Source organism: Ranitomeya imitator, chromosome 5 (genome assembly GCF_032444005.1).
Source record: "Ranitomeya imitator isolate aRanImi1 chromosome 5, aRanImi1.pri, whole genome shotgun sequence".
In the NCBI taxonomy this organism is placed as follows: domain Eukaryota; kingdom Metazoa; phylum Chordata; class Amphibia; order Anura; family Dendrobatidae; genus Ranitomeya; species Ranitomeya imitator.
Window position 1 is genome coordinate 18,018,275 of NC_091286.1, and position 23,709 is coordinate 18,041,983.

General features: G+C 48.9%; 1 protein-coding gene across 1 annotated transcript in view; it reads left to right on the plus strand.

The window, feature by feature from the left end:
* PLB1 (phospholipase B1) overlaps window positions 1–23,709 on the plus strand; it is a 126,319-nt gene that overhangs the window by 33,318 nt on the left and 69,292 nt on the right. The window contains exons 16-22 of the mRNA XM_069768351.1: window positions 110–176; window positions 3,406–3,464; window positions 3,541–3,614; window positions 4,540–4,583; window positions 5,603–5,711; window positions 6,084–6,144; window positions 6,956–7,036. Of these exons, the coding sequence (XP_069624452.1) occupies window positions 110–176; window positions 3,406–3,464; window positions 3,541–3,614; window positions 4,540–4,583; window positions 5,603–5,711; window positions 6,084–6,144; window positions 6,956–7,036 (495 nt within the window). The remainder of the gene's footprint in view (window positions 1–109; window positions 177–3,405; window positions 3,465–3,540; window positions 3,615–4,539; window positions 4,584–5,602; window positions 5,712–6,083; window positions 6,145–6,955; window positions 7,037–23,709) is intronic.

Here is a 23,709-nt window from a genome sequence, read left to right on the forward strand (position 1 = left end):
GCAAGTTATCACCTATACTGTGAGCAATTATCCGATATATCCCTAACAATGGTGTCACTTTAAATAAAAAATGGCTGCCATGGAGTGAGTATTCATGTTTTTCTTACAGCCGCGGGCACAGGGTAGCAATTTCACCTGTACAAATCTGTCCCCTTCCCCCGAAGTCCCAACCTCAGGTAAGAGCCGGGCTACGTTAACGATATAACACTTATGTATGATGTGCGTATACGCAGGAGAGGGGCGGAGCTGAGGCTACTGATTACCATAAATAAATGACAGCTTCCATCACATAATTTTTTATGAATTACCAAAACCCATAATGTACATAAAGAAATTAAATGAACGTCACAAGCAATGTAATATCCAAATATATTGCGAGAAAGGATTCATTCACTTTTCTTCTGGCAATTGTTAGGTAACTTTACATTGAAAATTGTGTAAGAGTCAAAGGGGCATTGTTGCCCATAGCAACCAATCAGAGCTCAGCTTTCATTTTCTAAACTGCTCTGGTACATTGAAAACAGAGCTGTGATTGGTTGCTACGGGCAACAAGACCAAAGGGCCTCATATAGAAGAAAAAGAAGACATGGCGTTGTTGCCCATAGCAACCAATCAGAGTGAAGCTTGTAAGAAGGGAGAGTAGATTGAATGGCTGTATGTAAGGCGGGAGTTCGAGTGACGCCTCTGCGGTGTATTAGAGGTCACATGACGGCCTGTGCCAATCAGCTGTCAGCATGTAGAGGAAGATGCTAAATGTGCCCATTGGTTCTGACCTGATTGTAGATCGCTATGAATCTCCATCTCAGGGTACTGGCATTGACCCTAAAGTAGCAAGACTCTAAGATAAAAACAGACCCCAGACCAGAGCCCAAAGTATATACAGACCCCAGACCAGACCCCAAAGTATATACAGACCCCAGAGTGAGGAGATACCACAAAATATACACAGCTGCCAAACCGGACCGCTAAATAAATATAAACCCCAGACCAGAGCCCAAAGTATATATAGACCCCAGACCAGACCCCAAAGTATATACAGACCCCAGACCAGACCCCAAAGTATATACAGACCCCAGACCAGACCCCAAAGTATATACAGACCCCAAAGTATATACAGACCCCAGACCACAGCCCAAAGTATATACAGACCCCAGACCAGAGCCCAAAGTATATACAGACCCCAGAGTGAGGAGATACCACAAAATATACACAGCTGCCAAACCGGACCACTAAATAAATATAAACCCCAGACCAGAGCCCAAAGTATATACAGACCCCAGACCACAGCCCAAAGTATATACAGACCCCAGACCACAGCCCAAAGTATATACAGACCCCAGACCACAGCCCAAAGTATATACAGACCCCAGACCAGAGCCCAAAGTATATACAGACCCCAGACCAGACCCCAAAGTATATACAGACCCCAGACCAGACCCCAAAGTATATACAGACCCCAGAGTGAGGAGATACCACAAAATATACACAGCTGCCAAACCGGACCGCTAAATAAATATAAACCCCAGACCAGAGCCCAAAGTATATATAGACCCCAGACCAGACCCCAAAGTATATACAGACCCCAGACCAGACCCCAAAGTATATACAGACCCCAGACCAGACCCCAAAGTATATACAGACCCCAAAGTATATACAGACCCCAGACCACAGCCCAAAGTATATACAGACCCCAGACCAGAGCCCAAAGTATATACAGACCCCAGACCAGACCCCAAAGTATATACAGACCCCAGACCAGACCCCAAAGTATATACAGACCCCAGACCAGACCCCGAAGTATATACAGACCCCAGACCAGACCCCGAAGTATATACAGACCCCAGACCAGACCCCAAAGTATATACAGACCCCAGACCAGACCCCAAAGTATATACAGACCCCAGACCAGACCCCGAAGTATATACAGACCCCAGACCACAGCCCAAAGTATATACAGACCCCAGACCAGAGCCCAAAGTATATACAGACCCCAGACCAGACCCCAAAGTATATACAGACCCCAGACCAGACCCCAAAGTATATACAGACCCCAGACCAGACCCCAAAGTATATACAGACCCCAGACCAGACCCCAAAGTATATACAGACCCCAGACCAGACCCCAAAGTATATACAGACCCCAGACCAGACCCCAAAGTATATACAGACCCCAGACCAGACCCCAAAGTATATACAGACCCCAGACCAGACCCCGAAGTATATACAGACCCCAGACCAGACCCCGAAGTATATACAGACCCCAGACCAGACCCCAAAGTATATACAGACCCCAGACCAGACCCCAAAGTATATACAGACCCCAGACCAGAGCCCGAAGTATATACAGACCCCAGACCAGACCCCAAAATAAATATAGACCCCAGAGTGAGGAGATACCACAAAATATACACAGCTGCCAAACCGGACCACTAAATAAATATAGACCCCAGACTCTAGAGTGACGAGAAATCCCAGACCAGACACAAAAATAATTACAGATCCCACAATCTATAGTGAGAGAAGACCCCAGATCAGACCCCCAAAACTATACAGATCCCAAGACACCAGAATAAGGAAAAACCCTAGATCCCAAAATAAATACGTACTCTAGACCAGACCCCAGAATAAATATGTACCCTAGACCTCAGAATATGTACCCCAAACTCCACAATACGTACCCCAGACCAGACCCCAGAATATATATGTACCCCAGACCCTAAAATAAATATGTGCCCCAGACCAGACCCCAGAATATGTACCCCAGACCAGTCTCCAGAATATGTACCCCAAACTCCAGAATATGTACCCCAGACCAGACCCCAGAATATGTACCCCAAACTATAGAATACATATGCAAGACCAGACCCCAGAATAAATACGTACCCCAGACCCCAGAATAAATACGTACCTCAGACCAGACCCCAGAATATGTACCCAAGACCAGACCGCAGAATAAATACATACCCCAGACCAGGCCCCAAAATAAATTTGTACCCCAGACCAGACATCAAAATAAATATGTTTCCAAGACTAGACCCTAAAATTAATATGTAACCCAGACCAGATCCCCCAAAAATACATACCCCACACTGTAGCCTGAAATACAGTAAATACGCCCCCAAGACCAGACCCCCGCATAAATGTAGATGAAAGACCAAAATACACAATGAATAGAGAACCCGGTCTGACCCTAAAATACAGACCCTGGACTAGATTTCAAAACCTGATGAGATCCTTAAATAAAATAAGACCCCAGACTGCACCACAAAATATATGGCCCCCAGTATTTTCAGACCCCACAGTGTGTGATACGTCCAGGCTGCCTTCTGTATATGATTTTCGATACATGCCGCCATTGTGACGGTTCAGATCTCATTGCGCCATGTTAACCCTTTGTGTCTTTAGTTCACAGACTGAGGCCTGCAGATTTTAAAATAATCGCCGCTCTGGGCGACTCCATCACTGTAAGTAGTGCCATTATAGACGGGCAGGACTCATCCCGCGGTGTTCCTCCTCCCACGTGTCACTTTACTTTTGCAGGCAGGTAATGGAGCCGGCGCATTCGTCCTGGATGTGTTGGATGTGGTGTCTGAATATCGTGGTATATCCTGGAGGTAAGAAGACGGAGGTTTCCATTTCTCATCAGATACCTGGTGTAATGTATAAGGTTGTAACAATCTACTAAGTTGGTAAAGTTTCCCTGACGTTTAGTTTGTATGCCGCCATGGATGTTCTGGATTTCCGCCCTGTCTTTTTGGTGGATGTCTTGGCGCTGAGCACTGGGCCCCTTAGGCTCCGATCCGCCCTCCTTGTCTTTCCTTTGAGGGCTGAATTGGAGTTATAAGAAGGATATTGTCTCACAATAGTGCTGAGGAGCGCTCATGTGAACTATCGGAGGCTCGGAGCTCAGCAGAACTCTACTTCGTTTTTTCTTAAAATGTTTTTAATTTTTTTTTTTTTTTCAGAAAATGTGCAAATTGTGAGCTGTGCCAACGTACCTGATGCACAATCTACGTCCCACTTCATAACCCTCTTCCTCTTCTTTTCTTTATAACACCAAAGAAATAATCTTTACATACAGCCACGTATCAATTAAAACAGCAAATTTTATTATGCAACTTCATAAAAAGGATTAAAACCTACTATGGTTTGTGATATTGTGGGGTTTGTTTTTTACCAGTCTTTGCCTATTTGATACATTGAGGATTTTTTTCCCTCTTCACTGTGAAACAACAATCACAATATAATCTATGCATAATTAAATATATATGTAACAGATAATTGATGAGCTCATTTGTTTGTATTGTAGTATCCTGTGAGGACAACACCCCTGGTTGTACCACCCAAACTTCTTTGTACCTGTGGTCATTTGTCGTACCTTTTAAACCTCTTTATGAAGTTGCTTAATAAAGTTTACTATTTTAATTGATGTGTGGCTGTATGTAACGCTTATTTCTTTGGTGTTATAGTGTATTTTATGCTTTATGGCCGATTCTAATAAGGATAAATTTGGTGTCCTTTTTTTCTTCCTTTCTTTAGCATCGGTGGGGACGGAGACATCAGTAACACAACCACACTGGCAAGTATGTACCTTAGTGGAAAGGGAAAAAATTATATATATATATATATATATATATATATATATATACACTGTATATACCACCCTCTTAAAAGTGATGTTTGTAGGGTCTGAAAATAACCAGTCCTTGTTGCTTTGGGTGAAAGGGTAGTGGCATGAACTAGCATTAAAGAGAGACCCCATTTGTTTTTTTCCATGGGATTTTCTGCTGTCTATGTACATTCTAGGGCACCTATACCTTACCACCACACCATACAACTGCAGTGCGATTTACAGAGTAAACTTTTTTCATTTATTTATGAACCTTTATAATATACTCTATTACCTAATTTTGCCTCCATACCTCCCAAACTTTACATTGAAAGTGCTGTTCTACCTACCTGGTTCTTCACATTGAAAGTGCTGTTCTACCTACCTGGTTCTTGCACTTAGAGGAGCTGATTTGAACGGCCGCTATTCTATAAATCCGCCCTCCAGTCTGAGCTCCTCTGCTCCTCTCCCACAAGCTCAGAAGCCATTTACAAAGACTCGCCCCGTCTGAGCAGGAGGAGAGGAGCGGAGACGCTCACGCTGGAGTTTTAGAACAGCTGAAGTGCAAATCAGCTTCTCTAAGTGGAAGAACAAGGCAGGAAAAACCGCACCGAGCCAGAGAGAAAAGGAAGCACAGTAGGGAAAGGGAATTTATTACAAAGATCCACAACTGATCAATGATTATAAAAAGTTAATTTACAATTTAAAGGAATTCATGAGCCAGATAAGGTCATCCCCAATCTCCCTTTAATATTTGTGTGAGCCGTTAAATGGTTCCTTCTCTGTAAAATCGCAGCATGGAGAACCTGCTGTCCCTTGATGTTTTTGCACCATCAGCCAAGACCAGGATCATTTTTGCTTTGTGGACTTATTACATTGAAGTCAGTAGTTCTTCTGACGTTACGGGGGGGGGGGGGAGGGGGAGGGCAAAAAACGTCCATTGAGTGGTTGGTAAGTAAATGAGTCATTAAATTCATAACTTTCCTCTTGCAGACATTCTCCGGATGTACAATCCTGATATACAGGGATACTCGACAGGAAAGGGATTTTATTTTCTTGAACGTTCTCGGCTAAATCAGGCTGTTCCTGGAGCGAAGGCAGAGTACGTACAAAAGCGGAAATGACTATTCTTTCCATATGATGTATTAGAAACCTATCTGGCAGGTGAAATGCTGCTTATGATTTTACAATACTCCCGCGGCTTTGTAAGAATAGAATTACTACACTAATTTCAATAATATAATGTAACAGGCGAGAGATGGCGGATCATTTCCTATAAGAGCAATCACTTTTTATTTAAACATTTATTGATGGTCAACGTACTCATCTATTGACCATGCACTATACGTGTATGGACCAGGCTCAGCGTACATGACAGGTGATGAGCTATCTCCAACTACATCAGTTTAACCTCTTAAATTTAAAGACATTTTCAAGGCCTCTGGGATTTTGACTGTCCTTTCTTGCTTTGCAGTGACATGCTCGAACAGGCTAAAAATGTTGTGACGAGAATGAAAAAAATGGAAGGATTCAAGGTCTCTTGTGCATTTTTTTTCTTCTGTGTTACATTTGTGATAGGTAAAATCTAATAAGAAATACATTTAAAGGGGTTTTGTCACTTGCCATAAATTTGTAATTTTATTACCTGGTATAAATGCCGCTGTTCTCCTAAATCCGGCGCTGTTTTTTTCTTGTTCCTGCCCCTCTCCATTCCTGAGATATGGCCCTCTCTTCCCTGTATTTAAATCTAGTCTTTGTAATAAGTGGGCGTGGTCCACAACTCTTTTCCTTGTGTGGGGGTCTTCCTGAGGACCACGCGCACTTAGCTAACGAGACTAGATTTATATACAGGGAAGATGGGGCCATATCTCAGGAATGGAGAGGCACAGGAATAAAAGAAAAACATCGCCGGATTCAGGAGAACAGCGGCTTTTACAAAAAGTTAAATTATTACAAATTTATGGCAAGTGACAGGTCCCCTTTAAGATCAAATCTGTAAAAGAAAACAAACAAGTGTTGCTGCCTTGGACTTATAAAACGTGGACCACAAAAAAACAAACCTTTGTGCCCTTAGTGTGGTTTGCACAGAATAAAGGAAGAAAGATATACTGACTAATTACTGGAGATACGGCTATGTCAAGTGGTCATGGTCTGGACCACCTTCTACGGCACCAAACACTACAAATTCCAGTTTGGTTGCTACAACGACTGGTGTCAACCTTATTATGAAACAGAGCGCTATATGTGGCAAATTCATTAATTAACATAAGAGTTGTCAAACGATTAGACAATAAGAAATTACAAACCATGTCCATGTGGTAACTTTACTGTATTCTTCTTTTCTAGCAAATTAACATTACTGAGGACTGGAAACTCCTGACCATATTCATAGGAGGAAATGACTTATGTGGTATCTGCAAAAATCCGGTATGTGGAAAAATATGCAAAAAATAAGCAAATCTGTTACATTCGTGCAGAATACATTCATACATGTACACTTAGTATGTCCCAGGCACAGACGTCCCAGCGCCATAATAAATGAGTGCCGTTATTTCAATAAACTTTCCATCAATCAATAGTTCATATAAATATAAGAAACTTTGTAATCAATCTTATCAGAAAAATCTTCTCCTTTATTCATTCTGAAAAAGTTTTAAATTCTGTCTTGATAAAAAAAGACTAGAAGCTCATTGGCGTTAGCTGCCTATTCAAGTCTATGGAGAGGGGAGGAGGGAACAGCATAGATAAGGAGACACAGACAGTTCACAGCTTGCTAGTAAGTTGTTTATCTCACCCTGACGGTGAATTCACAGCTACACTGCCTAGTACTAATATATAATGTACTTCATTTTACTGCTTTCTAGTAAAAAGTGTTATCTCACCCCAGGGTTGAATTCACAGCTACACTGCTCAGTACAGTTTTATAGTTTCAACTGTAAATCAGTAAAATAAATAAATAATATCTTCCATGCTGCTGCTTTGTAAAGAGTGTTTTACCTCACTCCAGAGCTGGATTTCACAGCTACACTGCTCAGTACTGTTGTATAATGTCCTCCATGCTGCTACTTTGCAGTAAGCATTTTATCTCACCATAGAGCTTGATTCACAACTACACTGATAAGTACAGTTGTAAAATATAGGGAGCATGTTGGCTCAGTGGCTAGCACTGTTGCTTTGCAGCGCTGGGGTCCTGGGTTCAAGTCCTACCAAGGACAACATCTGTAAGGGGTTTGTATGTTCTTCCCTTGATTGTGTGGGTTTACTCCCACCCTCCAAAAACATACTGATATGGAATCTAGATTGTGAGCCCCAATGGGAACAGTGATGTTAATGTCTGTAAAGCTGTGGAATTAATGGCGCTGTATACATGAGTAAAATAAATGAATAATATCTTCCAGGCTGCTGCTTTGTAAAAAGTGTTTTATCACACCCTAGAGCTGGATTCACAGCTACATTGCTCTGTATTGCGAATGTCTGCGAAGTATAGCAGAAAGCATAGCAGCCAGTCTTTACCCACTAACTCAGAGACAGTTTAAAATTTGAGATAGAGCCTGTAGGAGAAAACTAATGAAAAATGATGGATGCAAGTTATATAATGGCCATACATACAGTAAATAGTGTTATTCTTCATGGACACACTCAACAGCTTATTCTGAAAAGTCACTTGAAATAACAGAAATGGTACAAGTTAACCGATATTTTTTTTTAATGGAGCTTTACACTATTTTTAGTTGTAGATGATTCACTTTTAACTATTAATGTTTTATTTTTTAATGTATTATTTAATACGACTTCCAGTAATAGGGGAAATACAACTATGTTCCATTATTAGGAGTTTATTGCATGTTGTTATTTCTGCTTTATTTATGTAGATGCCGCACACTCTGCTCCCTATCTGCTCACTGATAATGGTATCAAACATGAATATAATGGCACACATGGTACACCATGCTCATGCGAATGCTGACGTCTGTGACGACCTTAAGGAGATATCTTATTTAATGTGCAACAAACACATTGATCGCTGATCACTAATGACACATTGATCGCTGATCACTAATGACACATTGATCGCTGATCACTAATGACACATTGATCGCTGATCACTAATGACACATTGATCGCTGATCACTAATGACACATTGATCGCTGATCACTAATGACTAGTGTTGAGCGATACCTTCCGATATCGGAAAGTATCGGTATCGGTTTGGATCGGCCGATATTCAAAAAATATCGGATATCGCCGATACCGATACCCGATCCCAATGCAAGTCAATGGGACCAAAATATCGGAATTAAAATAAACCCTTTCTTTCCTTGTAGGTTCATTCTACATGAAGGAAAACAACTAAGAATAATGTAGGATGTATGGGGGAGGTGGCGGAGACATTAAAGGCAATGAGGATTAGTCCAATCAAATAGAATAGCATGATTTTTTTTTTTTTTAAAGACGTTCGGATTGAAAAAGATATTGACTATGTAAATTTTTTTTTATTTTGTCAGATATTGATGTTTCACTATTCCACGACCTTCCCCTTCTTTTTTTTCCTTTTCCCACACTTTCATCTTCATCATCATCAGCATCTTTGACATCAACTTCTTCACCTTATTCATCTTCTTCTTCATCTTCTACCTATTTTTTTTTTTTTTATTACATTCTTCATATTCATTTTCTTCAACTATTATTATTCTTCCTATTCTACATATTCTTTTTATTCCACTGTTATTATTCTTCCTATTCTACTTCTTCATCATATTCTCATTTGTGACAGGCATTCCCGTAGTTGTTATCTATAAAAGTTGGAAGATTACACCTTCCGTTCTGCCAGTCACAAAAGTTACATTTGTCCGCGTTCAGTTTGGCCTGCAGCATCAGGCTTTATCCAGGGGCACCACGAGGAGGAACGGACTCACCCCCATACACTGCTTAGTCTTCTTCTGCATATAATTTAGATAATATCTTTTGCTCTGATATTAAGTCTTATGCTTAATGTTCTTCTGCTCTTTGTTCTGCAGCCTCTTGTTCTTCTGCTTCTCGGTCTTCCATGTCGTCGTCTCCAGGGTCGTCGTCTTCAGTGTCGTCATCTCCGCCGTCGTCGTCTCCGCCGTCGTCGTCTCCGTCGTCGTCTCCGCCGTCGTCGTCGTCGTCGTCATCGGGGTGGTCTTCCGGGTCGTCGTCGTCGTCGTCATCGGGGTGGTCTTCCGGGTCGTCGACTTTAGGGTCTTAAACTTGGAAATGTAGCAGAAGGTACAAGAAGGCTGAGAAAATGCCAAGAACCAGCTGATGGAACTGGAACTCGGATGGCTACCCGAAGGTTCAAGAGCCTATGGAACTACCGAGGACCAGCTGATGTTACTGGAACCCGGTTACTAAGCAGGAGGTACCCGTGCTAAAAAGCACTACCAAGGACCGCCTGACGTTGGCGGAACTCGGATACCCAGAAGGAGGCACCTAAGCCAAAGGCTCTGCCCGGAACCAGCTGACGGTACTGGAACCAGGATGGGGAGCAGAAGGTACAAGAGCAAAAGACACTGCCGAGAACCAGCTGACGGTACTGGAACCCGGATGGGTAGCCGAAGGTCCAAGAGCCAATGGAACTACCGAGGACCAGCTGACGTTACTGGAACCCGGTTACTAAGCAGGAGGTACCCGTGCCCGAAAGCACTACCAAGGACCACCTGACGTTGGTGGAACTTGGATACCCAGAAGGAGGCACCTAAGCCAAAGGCTCTGCCCGGAACCAGCTGACGGTACTGGAACCAGGATGGGGAGCAGAAGGTACAAGAGCAAAAGACACTGCCTAGAACCAGCTGACGGTGCTGGAACCAGGTGGTGGACCCGAAGGCCCACAGGAGAGGAGAGAACAGCTAGGCCGCGAGGCAGCCGCAGTTACCGAACCCCAACAGTCCTACAGGGGGAGCTGGGCCTACTGGCACTACAGAACCAGCCTTGACTACCAGTTCACGCAGCCCACATAGGAAGCTCCTAAACTGGAGGCACCCTGGAGTTGGCTAACTCGACCGCACCACGACGGGGCAAGCATAGGCGTCTCAGTGAAGTTGACACAACCCGGAAACAGCTGACGGTGCTGAAACCAGGCTTGGCACGAGGGAGTACCTGTGACAAGAACACTGCCGAGAACCAGCTGGCGGTGCTGGAACCCAGATGCGTTGCCCCAGTGTGCAAGAGCCAATGGCACGACTGAGGACCAGCTGACGGTGCTGGAACCCGGTTACTAAGCTGTAGGTGCCCGCGCTTAAAAGCACTACCAAGGACCGCCTGGCGTTGGCGGAACTCGGATACCCAGGAGGAGGCACCTAAGCCAAAGGCTCGGCCCGGAACCAGCTGACGGTGCTGGAACCAGGTGGTGGACCCGAAGGTCCACAGGAGAGGAGAGAACAGCTAGGCCGCGAGGCAGCCGCAGTTACCGAACCCCAACAGTCCTACAGGGGGAGCTGGGCCTACTGGCACTACAGAACCAGCCTTGACTACCAGTTCACGCAGCCCACATAGGAAGCTCCTAAACTGGAGGCACCCTGGAGTTGGCTAACTCGACCGCACCACGACGGGGCAAGCATAGGCGTCTCAGTGAAGTTGACACAACCCGGAAACAGCTGACGGTGCTGAAACCAGGCTTGGCACGAGGGAGTACCTGTGACAAGAACACTGCCGAGAACCAGCTGGCGGTGCTGGAACCCGGATGCGTTGCCCCAGTGTGCAAGAGCCAATGGCACGACCGAGGACCAGCTGACGGTGCTGGAACCCGGTTACTAAGCTGTAGGTGCCCGCGCTTAAAAGCACTACCAAGGACCGCCTGGCGTTGGCGGAACTCGGATACCCAGGAGGAGGCACCTAAGCCAAAGGCTCGGCCCGGAACCAGCTGACGGTGCTGGAACCAGGTGGTGGACCCGAAGGTCCACAGGAGAGGAGAGAACAGCTAGGCCGCGAGGCAGCCGCAGTTACCGAACCCCAACAGTCCTACAGTGGGAGCTGGGCCTACTGGCACTACAGAACCAGCCTTGACTACCAGTTCACGCAGCCCACATAGGAAGCTCCTAAACTGGAGGCACCCTGGAGTTGGCTAACTCGACCGCACCACGACGGGGCAAGCATAGGCGTCTCAGTGAAGTTGACACAACCCGGAAACAGCTGACGGTGCTGAAACCAGGCTTGGCACGAGGGAGTACCTGTGACAAGAACACTGCCGAGAACCAGCTGGCGGTGCTGGAACCCAGATGCGTTGCCCCAGTGTGCAAGAGCCAATGGCACGACTGAGGACCAGCTGACGGTGCTGGAACCCGGTTACTAAGCTGTAGGTGCCCGCGCTTAAAAGCACTACCAAGGACCGCCTGGCGTTGGCGGAACTCGGATACCCAGGAGGAGGCACCTAAGCCAAAGGCTCGGCCCGGAACCAGCTGACGGTGCTGGAACCAGGTGGTGGACCCGAAGGTCCACAGGAGAGGAGAGAACAGCTAGGCCGCGAGGCAGCCGCAGTTACCGAACCCCAACAGTCCTACAGGGGGAGCTGGGCCTACTGGCACTACAGAACCAGCCTTGACTACCAGTTCACGCAGCCCACATAGGAAGCTCCTAAACTGGAGGCACCCTGGAGTTGGCTAACTCGACCGCACCACGACGGGGCAAGCATAGGCGTCTCAGTGAAGTTGACACAACCCGGAAACAGCTGACGGTGCTGAAACCAGGCTTGGCACGAGGGAGTACCTGTGACAAGAACACTGCCGAGAACCAGCTGGCGGTGCTGGAACCCAGATGCGTTGCCTTGCCTATTAAAGATTGTCTTCCTAGAGCCCCAACTAGCGGTGTTGGAGCAAAGGGTAAGTAGGGGGAGATGAGTGTAGGCCGAAGCCTGCACTGGAGGCAGCTTTGTGTCTGCGTTGCGTTTGCAGGACACTTTGCCGGCTACACACTGGGGGAACAGCTGGCGTTGCTGAACCCCACTAACACAATGGCGTGTGTTTTTCTCTGTGCAGCTAGCACTTGCGGGCAAAAACTAGCGATGTTAGAGCCCGTGTTGAAGCAGGAGGAGGAGGAGAGGAGCAGAGTGTAGGCCGAAGCCTAGTTGAACCAATTTCAAAGGAAACCTTTAACCCCCCCCCTCAGGTGTTACAAAGTACAAGAGACACACCTTGTGCAGTATTAATGCTGCACAAGTGAAAGGTTGCTCTATTAATTTGTCTACTTGCACACGCTGAATGAAAGACATACACAATTTACCCCATTCTACAGTCAAACTGTAGTGGATGCGTGACTTGGTTTTTTGATGAGATGCAGCACAGGTGTCCAAAATAACGCCTTGGTGCTTGGCGCAGCTTCCTGAGCGTTGTTATTTGCTGTACAGGAGTCTGCGCTCTTGTGTTATCCCTTGGCAATGCCCTGTTAGCGCTGCCCATCTTATGACATCATTTCATGTTGGCCGGTGCGGTTAACGATGGCCATAAATCCCAGACCCACAGTGTCTTTTCATAAAGCCACACTGCGGTGCTGGGATTCGTGGCCTTGAGCAGTAAATATTTTGGCCGCTCACACACATCCTTACACCTGCTTCAGACTGGGCGGCCTCTGCTGATCCCTTCTCGCATGCCGCGGCCATGAGGCTGCACAGTCTGAAGAAGGCGGAAGGAGATGAGTTAAGACAGGCGAAGATATGCACTGCTCGTGCCCATCAATCACACCCTCGCAGTCAAAATAATTAAGACAACGAGGAGCATTTTATTCAGGCAGGGCGGACGAACAGGCGCAAGTAGCCAACCAATGATGTCAGAAGACGGGAAGCGCTACCAAGGGGGGTGCTGCGTATCATTAGAAAGGAAAGTCACACCTCAGGGACAGTGGAATGGTCTCAAAGAGACACATTTTGTACGTGTTGAGTTCCACGTGGGCAAGGAGAAAACATCAGCCACCTTGTACAAATGCAGCAGTACTGCTGTACAAGGTGGCTGTTATACATAGAAACACCTGGGGGTGGGGGCCAGGCTCCCTTCAATTTCAGTTCATGTGCCTGCGTGGCGTTTGCAGGTCACGTTGCAAGCTACACAGCAGGGGAACAGCTGGCGTTGCTGAACCCCACTAACACATTGGCTGGTGTTTTTCTCTGTGCAGATCGCATGTCCGGGCAAAAACTGGCGGTGTTTGAGCCCAGGGTCAGCAGGAGGAGGAGAGGAGCAAAGTGTAGGCCGAAGCCTGCACTGGTGGCAGCTTTTGGTCGGTTGTGCCAGCGTGGCTTGTGCTGGACACGATGCCGGCTACACAGCGGGGGAACAGCTGGCGGTGCTGAACCCCACTAACACATTGGCTGGTGTTTTTCTCTGTGCAGCTAGCATTTCCGGGCAAAAACTAGCGGTGTTTGAGCCCAGGGTCAGCAGGAGGAGGAGAGGAGCAAAGTGTAGGCCGAAGCCTGCACTGGTGGCAGCTTTTGGTCGGTTGTGCCAGCGTGGCTTTTGCTGGACACGATGCCGGCTACACAGCGGGGGAACAGCTGGCGGTGCTGAACCCCACTAACACATTGGCTGGTGTTTTTCTCTGTGCAGATCGCATGTCCGGGCAAAAACTGGCGGTGTTTGAGCCCAGGGTCAGCAGGAGGAGGAGAGGAGCAAAGTGTAGGCCGAAGCCTGCACTGGTGGCAGCTTTTGGTCGGTTGTGCCAGCGTGGCTTGTGCTGGACACGATGCCGGCTACACAGCGGGGGAACAGCTGGCGGTGCTGAACCCCACTAACACATTGGCTGGTGTTTTTCTCTGTGCAGCTAGCATTTCCGGGCAAAAACTAGCGGTGTTTGAGCCCAGGGTCAGCAGGAGGAGGAGAGGAGCAAAGTGTAGGCCGAAGCCTGCACTGGTGGCAGCTTTTGGTCGGTTGTGCCAGCGTGGCTTTTGCTGGACACGATGCCGGCTACACAGCGGGGGAACAGCTGGCGGTGCTGAACCCCACTAACACATTGGCTGGTGTTTTTCTCTGTGCAGCTAGCATTTCCGGGCAAAAACTAGCGTTGTTAGAGCCCAGGGTCAGCAGGAGGAGGAGAGGAGCAGAGTGTAGGCCGAAGCCTAGTTGAACCAATTTCAAAGGTTACCTTTAACCCCCCCTCAGGTGTTGCAAAGTACAAGAGCCACTCCTTCTGCAGCATTAATGCTGCACAAGTAAAAGGTTGCTCTATTAATTTGTCTACTTGCACACGCTGAATGCAACACGTACACTATTTAGCCCATTATACTGTTAAACAGTAGTGGAGGCGTGACTTGTCTTTTTAAAGAAAAGCAGCACAGGTGTCGAAAATAACACCTTTTTGCATGGGCGCAGCTTCCTGAGCTTTGTTAGTTGCTGTACAGGAGTCTGCGCTCTTGTGATCCCTTGGCTATGCGCTGTGAGCGCTTCCTGTCTTATGACCTCATTTCATGTTGGCCGTTGCGGTTAGCGATGGACATGAATCCCAGACCCACAGTGTTTTTTTTTAAAAATCACACTGCGGTGCTGGGATTCTTGCCCTTGTGCACTAAATATGTTTGCCGCTCACACATGTCCTTACACCTGCTTCAGACTGGGCGGCCTCATCTGATCCCTTATCGCATGCCGCGGCCATGAGGACACCCAGTCTGAAGAAGGCGGAAGGAGATGAGTGAACACAGGCAAACATATGCACTGCACATGCCCATCAATCACACCCTCGCTGTCCAAAAAAATAAGACACCGAGGGGCGTTGTTTCGAGCAGGGGAGATGCACAGGCGCAGCCAGCTAACCAATGATGTCAAAAGACGGGCAGCGCTAACAAGGGTGGTGCTGCGTGTCATTACAAAGGAAAGTCACACCTCAGGGACATTGTAATGGTCTCTAATGAGACACATTTTGTACGTGTTGAGTTCCACGTGGGCAAGGAGAAAAAGTCAGCCACCTTGTACAAATGCAGCAGTACTGCTGTACAAGGTGGCTGTTATACATAGAAACACCTGGGGGTGGGGGGCAGGCTCCCTTCAATTTCAGTTCATGTGCCTGCGTGGCGTTTGCAGGTCACGTTGCAAGCTACACAGCAGGGGAACAGCTGGCGTTGCTGAACCCCACTGACACATTGACTGGTGTTTTTCTCTGTGCAGATTGCATGTCCGGGCAAAAACTAGCGGTGTTAGAGCCCAGGGTCAGCAGGAGGAGGAGGAGAGGAGCAAAGTGTAGGCCGAAGCCTGCACTGGTGGCAGCTTTTGGTCGGTTGTGCCAGCGTGGCTTTTGCTGGACACGATGCCGGCTACACAGCGGGGGAACAGCTGGCGGTGCTGAACCCCACTAACACATTGGCTGGTGTTTTTCTCTGTGCAGCTAGCATTTCCGGGCAAAAACTAGCGGTGTTTGAGCCCAGGGTCAGCAGGAGGAGGAGAGGAGCAAAGTGTAGGCCGAAGCCTGCACTGGTGGCAGCTTTTGGTCGGTTGTGCCAGCGTGGCTTTTGCTGGACACGATGCCGGCTACACAGCGGGGGAACAGCTGGCGGTGCTGAACCCCACTAACACATTGGCTGGTGTTTTTCTCTGTGCAGCTAGCATTTCCGGGCAAAAACTAGCGTTGTTAGAGCCCAGGGTCAGCAGGAGGAGGAGAGGAGCAGAGTGTAGGCCGAAGCCTAGTTGAACCAATTTCAAAGGTTACCTTTAACCCCCCTCAGGTGTTACAAAGTACAAGAGCCACTCCTTCTGCAGCATTAATGCTGCACAAGTAAAAGGTTGCTCTATTAATTTGTCTACTTGCACACGCTGAATGCAACACGTACACTATTTAGCCTATTATACTGTTAAACAGTAGTGGAGGCGTGACTTGTCTTTTAAAGAAAAGCAGCACAGGTGTCGAAAATAACACCTTTTTGCATGGGCGCAGCTTCCTGAGCGTTGTTAGTTGCTGTACAGGAGTCTGCGCTCTTGTGATCCCTTGGCTATGCGCTGTGAGCGCTTCCTGTCTTATGACCTCATTTCATGTTGGCCGTTGCGGTTAGCGGTGGACATGAATCCCAGACCCACAGTGTGTTTTTAAAAAATCACACTGCGGTGCTGGGATTCGTGCCCTGGTGCACTAAATATGTTTGCCGCTCACACATGTCCTTACACCTGCTTCAGACTGGGCGGCCTCATCTGATCCCTTCTCGCATGCCGCGGCCATGAGGCTGCACAGTCTGAAGAAGGCGGAAGGAGATGAGTTAAGACAGGCGAAGATATGCACTGCTCGTGCCCATCAATCACACCCTCGCAGTCAAAATAATTAAGACAACGAGGAGCATTTTATTCAGGCAGGGCGGACGCACAGGCGCAACTAGCCAACCGATGATGTCAGAAGACGGGAAGCGCTACCAAGGGGGGTGCTGCGTATCATTAGAAAGGAAAGTCACACCTCAGGGACAGTGGAATGGTCTCAAAGAGACACATTTTGTACGTGTTGAGTTCCACGTGGGCAAGGATAAAAAGTCAGCCACCTTGTACAAATGCAGCAGTACTGCTGTACAAGGTGGCTGTTATACATAGAAACACCTGGGGGAGAGGGGGCCAGGCTCCCTTCAATTTCAGTTCATGTGCCTGCGTGGCGTTTGCAGGACACGTTGCCAGCTACACAGCAGGGGAACAGCTGGCGTTGCTGAACCCCACTAACACATTGGCTGGTGTTTTTCTCTGTGCAGCTAGCAGTTCCGGGCAAAAACTAGCGGTGTTTGAGCCCAGGGTCAGCAGGAGGAGGAGAGGAGCAAAGTGTAGGCCGAAGCCTGCACTGGTGGAAGCTTTTGGTCGGTTGTGCCAGCGTGGCTTGTGCTGGACACGATGCCGACTACACAGCAGGGGAACAGCTGGCGGTGCTGAACCCCACTAACACATTGGCTGGTGTTTTTCTCTGTGCAGATCGCATGTCCGGGCAAAAACTGGCGGTGTTTGAGCCCAGGGTCAGCAGGAGGAGGAGAGGAGCAAAGTGTAGGCCGAAGCCTGCACTGGTGGCAGCTTTTGGTCGGTTGTGCCAGCGTGGCTTGTGCTGGACACGATGCCGGCTACACAGCGGGGGAACAGCTGGCGGTGCTGAACCCCACTAACACATTGGCTGGTGTTTTTCTCTGTGCAGCTAGCATTTCCGGGCAAAAACTAGCGGTGTTTGAGCCCAGGGTCAGCAGGAGGAGGAGAGGAGCAAAGTGTAGGCCGAAGCCTGCACTGGTGGCAGCTTTTGGTCGGTTGTGCCAGCGTGGCTTTTGCTGGACACGATGCCGGCTACACAGCGGGGGAACAGCTGGCGGTGCTGAACCCCACTAACACATTGGCTGGTGTTTTTCTCTGTGCAGCTAGCATTTCCGGGCAAAAACTAGCGTTGTTAGAGCCCAGGGTCAGCAGGAGGAGGAGAGGAGCAGAGTGTAGGCCGAAGCCTAGTTGAACCAATTTCAAAGGTTACCTTTAACCCCCCCTCAGGTGTTGCAAAGTACAAGAGCCACTCCTTCTGCAGCATTAATGCTGCACAAGTAAAAGGTTGCTCTATTAATTTGTCTACTTGCACACGCTGAATGCAACACGTACACTATTTAGCCCATTATACTGTTAAACAGTAGTGGAGGCGTGACTTGTCTTTTTAAAGAAAAGCAGCACAGGTGTCGAAAATAACACCTTTTTGCATGGGCGCAGCTTCCTGAGCTTTGTTAGTTGCTGTACAGGAGTCTGCGCTCTTGTGATCCCTTGGCTATGCGCTGTGAGCGCTTCCTGTCTTATGACCTCATTTCATGTTGGCCGTTGCGGTTAGCGATGGACATGAATCCCAGACCCACAGTGTTTTTTTTTAAAAATCACACTGCGGTGCTGGGATTCTTGCCCTTGTGCACTAAATATGTTTGCCGCTCACACATGTCCTTACACCTGCTTCAGACTGGGCGGCCTCATCTGATCCCTTATCGCATGCCGCGGCCATGAGGACACCCAGTCTGAAGAAGGCGGAAGGAGATGAGTGAACACAGGCAAACATATGCACTGCACATGCCCATCAATCACACCCTCGCTGTCCAAAAAAATAAGACACCGAGGGGCGTTGTTTCGAGCAGGGGAGATGCACAGGCGCAGCCAGCTAACCAATGATGTCAAAAGACGGGCAGCGCTAACAAGGGTGGTGCTGCGTGTCATTACAAAGGAAAGTCACACCTCAGGGACATTGTAATGGTCTCTAATGAGACACATTTTGTACGTGTTGAGTTCCACGTGGGCAAGGAGAAAAAGTCAGCCACCTTGTACAAATGCAGCAGTACTGCTGTACAAGGTGGCTGTTATACATAGAAACACCTGGGGGTGGGGGGCAGGCTCCCTTCAATTTCAGTTCATGTGCCTGCGTGGCGTTTGCAGGTCACGTTGCAAGCTACACAGCAGGGGAACAGCTGGCGTTGCTGAACCCCACTGACACATTGACTGGTGTTTTTCTCTGTGCAGATTGCATGTCCGGGCAAAAACTAGCGGTGTTAGAGCCCAGGGTCAGCAGGAGGAGGAGGAGAGGAGCAAAGTGTAGGCCGAAGCCTGCACTGGTGGCAGCTTTTGGTCGGTTGTGCCAGCGTGGCTTTTGCTGGACACGATGCCGGCTACACAGCGGGGGAACAGCTGGCGGTGCTGAACCCCACTAACACATTGGCTGGTGTTTTTCTCTGTGCAGCTAGCATTTCCGGGCAAAAACTAGCGGTGTTTGAGCCCAGGGTCAGCAGGAGGAGGAGAGGAGCAAAGTGTAGGCCGAAGCCTGCACTGGTGGCAGCTTTTGGTCGGTTGTGCCAGCGTGGCTTTTGCTGGACACGATGCCGGCTACACAGCGGGGGAACAGCTGGCGGTGCTGAACCCCACTAACACATTGGCTGGTGTTTTTCTCTGTGCAGCTAGCATTTCCGGGCAAAAACTAGCGTTGTTAGAGCCCAGGGTCAGCAGGAGGAGGAGAGGAGCAGAGTGTAGGCCGAAGCCTAGTTGAACCAATTTCAAAGGTTACCTTTAACCCCCCTCAGGTGTTACAAAGTACAAGAGCCACTCCTTCTGCAGCATTAATGCTGCACAAGTAAAAGGTTGCTCTATTAATTTGTCTACTTGCACACGCTGAATGCAACACGTACACTATTTAGCCTATTATACTGTTAAACAGTAGTGGAGGCGTGACTTGTCTTTTAAAGAAAAGCAGCACAGGTGTCGAAAATAACACCTTTTTGCATGGGCGCAGCTTCCTGAGCGTTGTTAGTTGCTGTACAGGAGTCTGCGCTCTTGTGATCCCTTGGCTATGCGCTGTGAGCGCTTCCTGTCTTATGACCTCATTTCATGTTGGCCGTTGCGGTTAGCGGTGGACATGAATCCCAGACCCACAGTGTGTTTTTAAAAAATCACACTGCGGTGCTGGGATTCGTGCCCTGGTGCACTAAATATGTTTGCCGCTCACACATGTCCTTACACCTGCTTCAGACTGGGCGGCCTCATCTGATCCCTTCTCGCATGCCGCGGCCATGAGGCTGCACAGTCTGAAGAAGGCGGAAGGAGATGAGTTAAGACAGGCGAAGATATGCACTGCTCGTGCCCATCAATCACACCCTCGCAGTCAAAATAATTAAGACAACGAGGAGCATTTTATTCAGGCAGGGCGGACGCACAGGCGCAACTAGCCAACCGATGATGTCAGAAGACGGGAAGCGCTACCAAGGGGGGTGCTGCGTATCATTAGAAAGGAAAGTCACACCTCAGGGACAGTGGAATGGTCTCAAAGAGACACATTTTGTACGTGTTGAGTTCCACGTGGGCAAGGATAAAAAGTCAGCCACCTTGTACAAATGCAGCAGTACTGCTGTACAAGGTGGCTGTTATACATAGAAACACCTGGGGGAGAGGGGGCCAGGCTCCCTTCAATTTCAGTTCATGTGCCTGCGTGGCGTTTGCAGGACACGTTGCCAGCTACACAGCAGGGGAACAGCTGGCGTTGCTGAACCCCACTAACACATTGGCTGGTGTTTTTCTCTGTGCAGCTAGCAGTTCCGGGCAAAAACTAGCGGTGTTTGAGCCCAGGGTCAGCAGGAGGAGGAGAGGAGCAAAGTGTAGGCCGAAGCCTGCACTGGTGGAAGCTTTTGGTCGGTTGTGCCAGCGTGGCTTGTGCTGGACACGATGCCGACTACACAGCAGGGGAACAGCTGGCGGTGCTGAACCCCACTAACACATTGGCTGGTGTTTTCCTCTGTGCAGCTAGCATTTCCGGGCAAAAACTAGCGTTGTTAGAGCCCAGGGTCAGCAGGAGGACTGAACCCCACTGACACATCACCTAGTGTTTTTTCTGTGTAGACAACACTTCCAGGTGTCAACTGACAGTGTTGAAACCCAGGGAATCAAAGAGGTGCAGAGTGTAGGCCGAAGCCTGCAGTGGAGCAAGTGTAAAAGGAACCTTTAACCCCCCCCCCCCCCAGGCATTTGTTGCTGAAAGAGCCATCTTGTACAGCAGTAATACTGCACATGGAAAATGGTGGCTCCGAAAATAATGCTCCTTGCAAACGCTGAAGTACACACTCATATAATGTGTCCCCTCACACCGTCAAACCATCCCGGAAGTGGGACTTTCCTTTGTAATGTGACACAGCACAGCCGTCATTCCAACCCCCTTGGTGCCGTGCGCCACCTCCTCAACGTTGTTTGGTTCTGTCACGGAGCCCGCGCTGTAATGTTATCCCTTGGCCATGCACAGTTAGCGGTGCCCGTCTTCTGACATCATTTAGGTGTCAGGCTGGCAGTGCCTGTGCGTCAAAGCTGCCCGAGATCCAACCTTGCAGTGTCATCAAATGTAATCCCACTGCGGGCCAGGGATCCATGGGCATGCGCAGTGCATATCATTGCCTCTCACTCACCTCCTTCATGCTTCTTCAGACTGTGCGGCGTCACGGCCGTGGCATGCTATTAGGGATCAGCTGACGCCGCCTAGTCTGAAGAAGCATGAAGAAGGGGAATGAGAGGCTAGTATATGCACTGCGCATGGCCATGGATACCAGGCCCACTGTGGGATCACATTAGACGACACTGCGAGGTGGGATTTCGGGCAGCGTGGACGCACAGGCGCAGCCAGGACGACAACAAATGATGTCAGAGGACGGGCAGCGCAAACTGTGCATGGCCAAGGGATAACATAACAGTGCAGGGTCCATGACGGAATCAAACAACGCTAAGGAGGCAGCGCACGGTGCCAAGGGGGTAGCAATGACGGCTGTGCTGCGTCACATTACAAAGGAAAGTCCCACCTCTGGGACGGTTGGACGGTGTGAGGGGACACATTACATGAGTGTGTAGTTCAGCGTTTCCAAGGAGCATAATTTCAAGAGCGACCTTTCCCTTGTGCAGTATTAGTGCTGCACATGGTGGCTCTTTCAGTAACAAACGCCTAGGGGGGGGGGGGGACAGGTCCCCTTACATTTTAGTTGTGCCAGCGTGGCGGTCGCATGACACGTTGCCGGATACACAGCTGGGGATCAGCTGACGTTACTGAACCCCAATAACAGAGGAGCGACTGTTGACTGTGCACACAGCACTTCCAGGCACCAACTGGCGGTGTTAGAGCCCAGGGACAGCAGGAGGAGCAGATTGGAGGTATTACCGCACACACAGCTGGGGATCAGCTGACGTTACTGAACCCCAATAACAGAGGAGCGACTGTTGACTGTGCACACAGCACTTCCAGGCACCAACTGGCGGTGTTAGAGCCCAGGGACAGCAGGAGGAGCAGATTGGAGGTATTACCGCACACACAGCTGGGGATCAGCTGACGTTACTGAACCCCAATAACAGAGGAGCGACTGTTGACTGTGCACACAGCACTTCCAGGCACCAACTGGCGGTGTTAGAGCCCAGGGACAGCAGGAGGAGCAGATTGGAGGTATTACCGCACACACAGCTGGGGATCAGCTGACGTTACTGAACCCCAATAACAGAGGAGCGACTGTTGACTGTGCACACAGCACTTCCAGGCACCAACTGGCGGTGTTAGAGCCCAGGGACAGCAGGAGGAGCAGAGGAACAGAGTGTAGGCCGAAGCCTGATTGGAGCAAGTTGAAAGGGAACCTTTAACTTCCCCCCCCCAAGACGTTTGTAGCTGAAAGAGCCATCTTGTGCAGCGCTAAGGATGCAAAAGGAAAAGGTTGCTCTTTTAATTATGCTCCTTGCAAACACAGAAGTAAACACTAAAAATGTGTCCCCTTATACCGTTAAACCGTCACGGAGGTGCGAATTTCCTTCGTAATGGGACACAGCACAGCTGTCATTCCTATCCCCTTGGTGCCGTGTGCTGCCTCCTCAGCGTTGTTTTAAGCTGTCACGGAGCCTGCGCTGTTCTGTTATCCCTTGGCCATGCCCAATTAGCGCTGCCTGTCTTCTGACATAATTTGGTGTCAGGCTGTCAGTGCCTGTGCGTCCACGCTGCTCCAGATCCCAGCGTGGACGCTACACAGCTGGGGATCAGCTGACGTTACTGAAACCCAATAACACTGGGTCGTATGTTTTGACTGTGCAGCCTGCACTTCTGAGCCGCAACTGGCGGTGTTGGAGCCCAGGAATAGCATTTCAGGTGGTAGAAAGATGAACACAGCAGAAGACCTGGATGACACCCAATTAATTAATCAGGCAGAGGAGTGGCAAATTCCTGCGAGATCCAGGCCTGGTTCATTTTCAGGAAAGTAAGCCGGTCAACGTTATCGGAGGATAGTCGCATGCGACGGTCTGTTAGTACACCACCTGCGGCACTAAAGACACGTTCCGATAAGACACTAGCCGCAGGGCAAGCCAGCACCTCCAATGCATACTGACTTAGCTCTGGCCATGTATCCAGCTTAGAGACCCAAAACTTGAACGGGGAAGAGCCGTCGGGGAGTACAGTAAGAGGGCAAGCCATGTAGTCTGTCACCATCTGACGGAACCGTTGCCTCCTGCTGACTGGAGCCGCCGGTGATGGTGTAGACATTTGGGGCGGTGCACACAAAAGTGTGCCAGAGTTGTGCCATACTCGGCTTGCCTTGGGCAGAGGCACTGCTTCTGCTCCCTCTTTGGGCAGAGCCTCACCCACTGCCTCGACGCACTGAGCTGCTTTGTAAAGCACTAGCAGCACTCCTCTCAGTTGGACA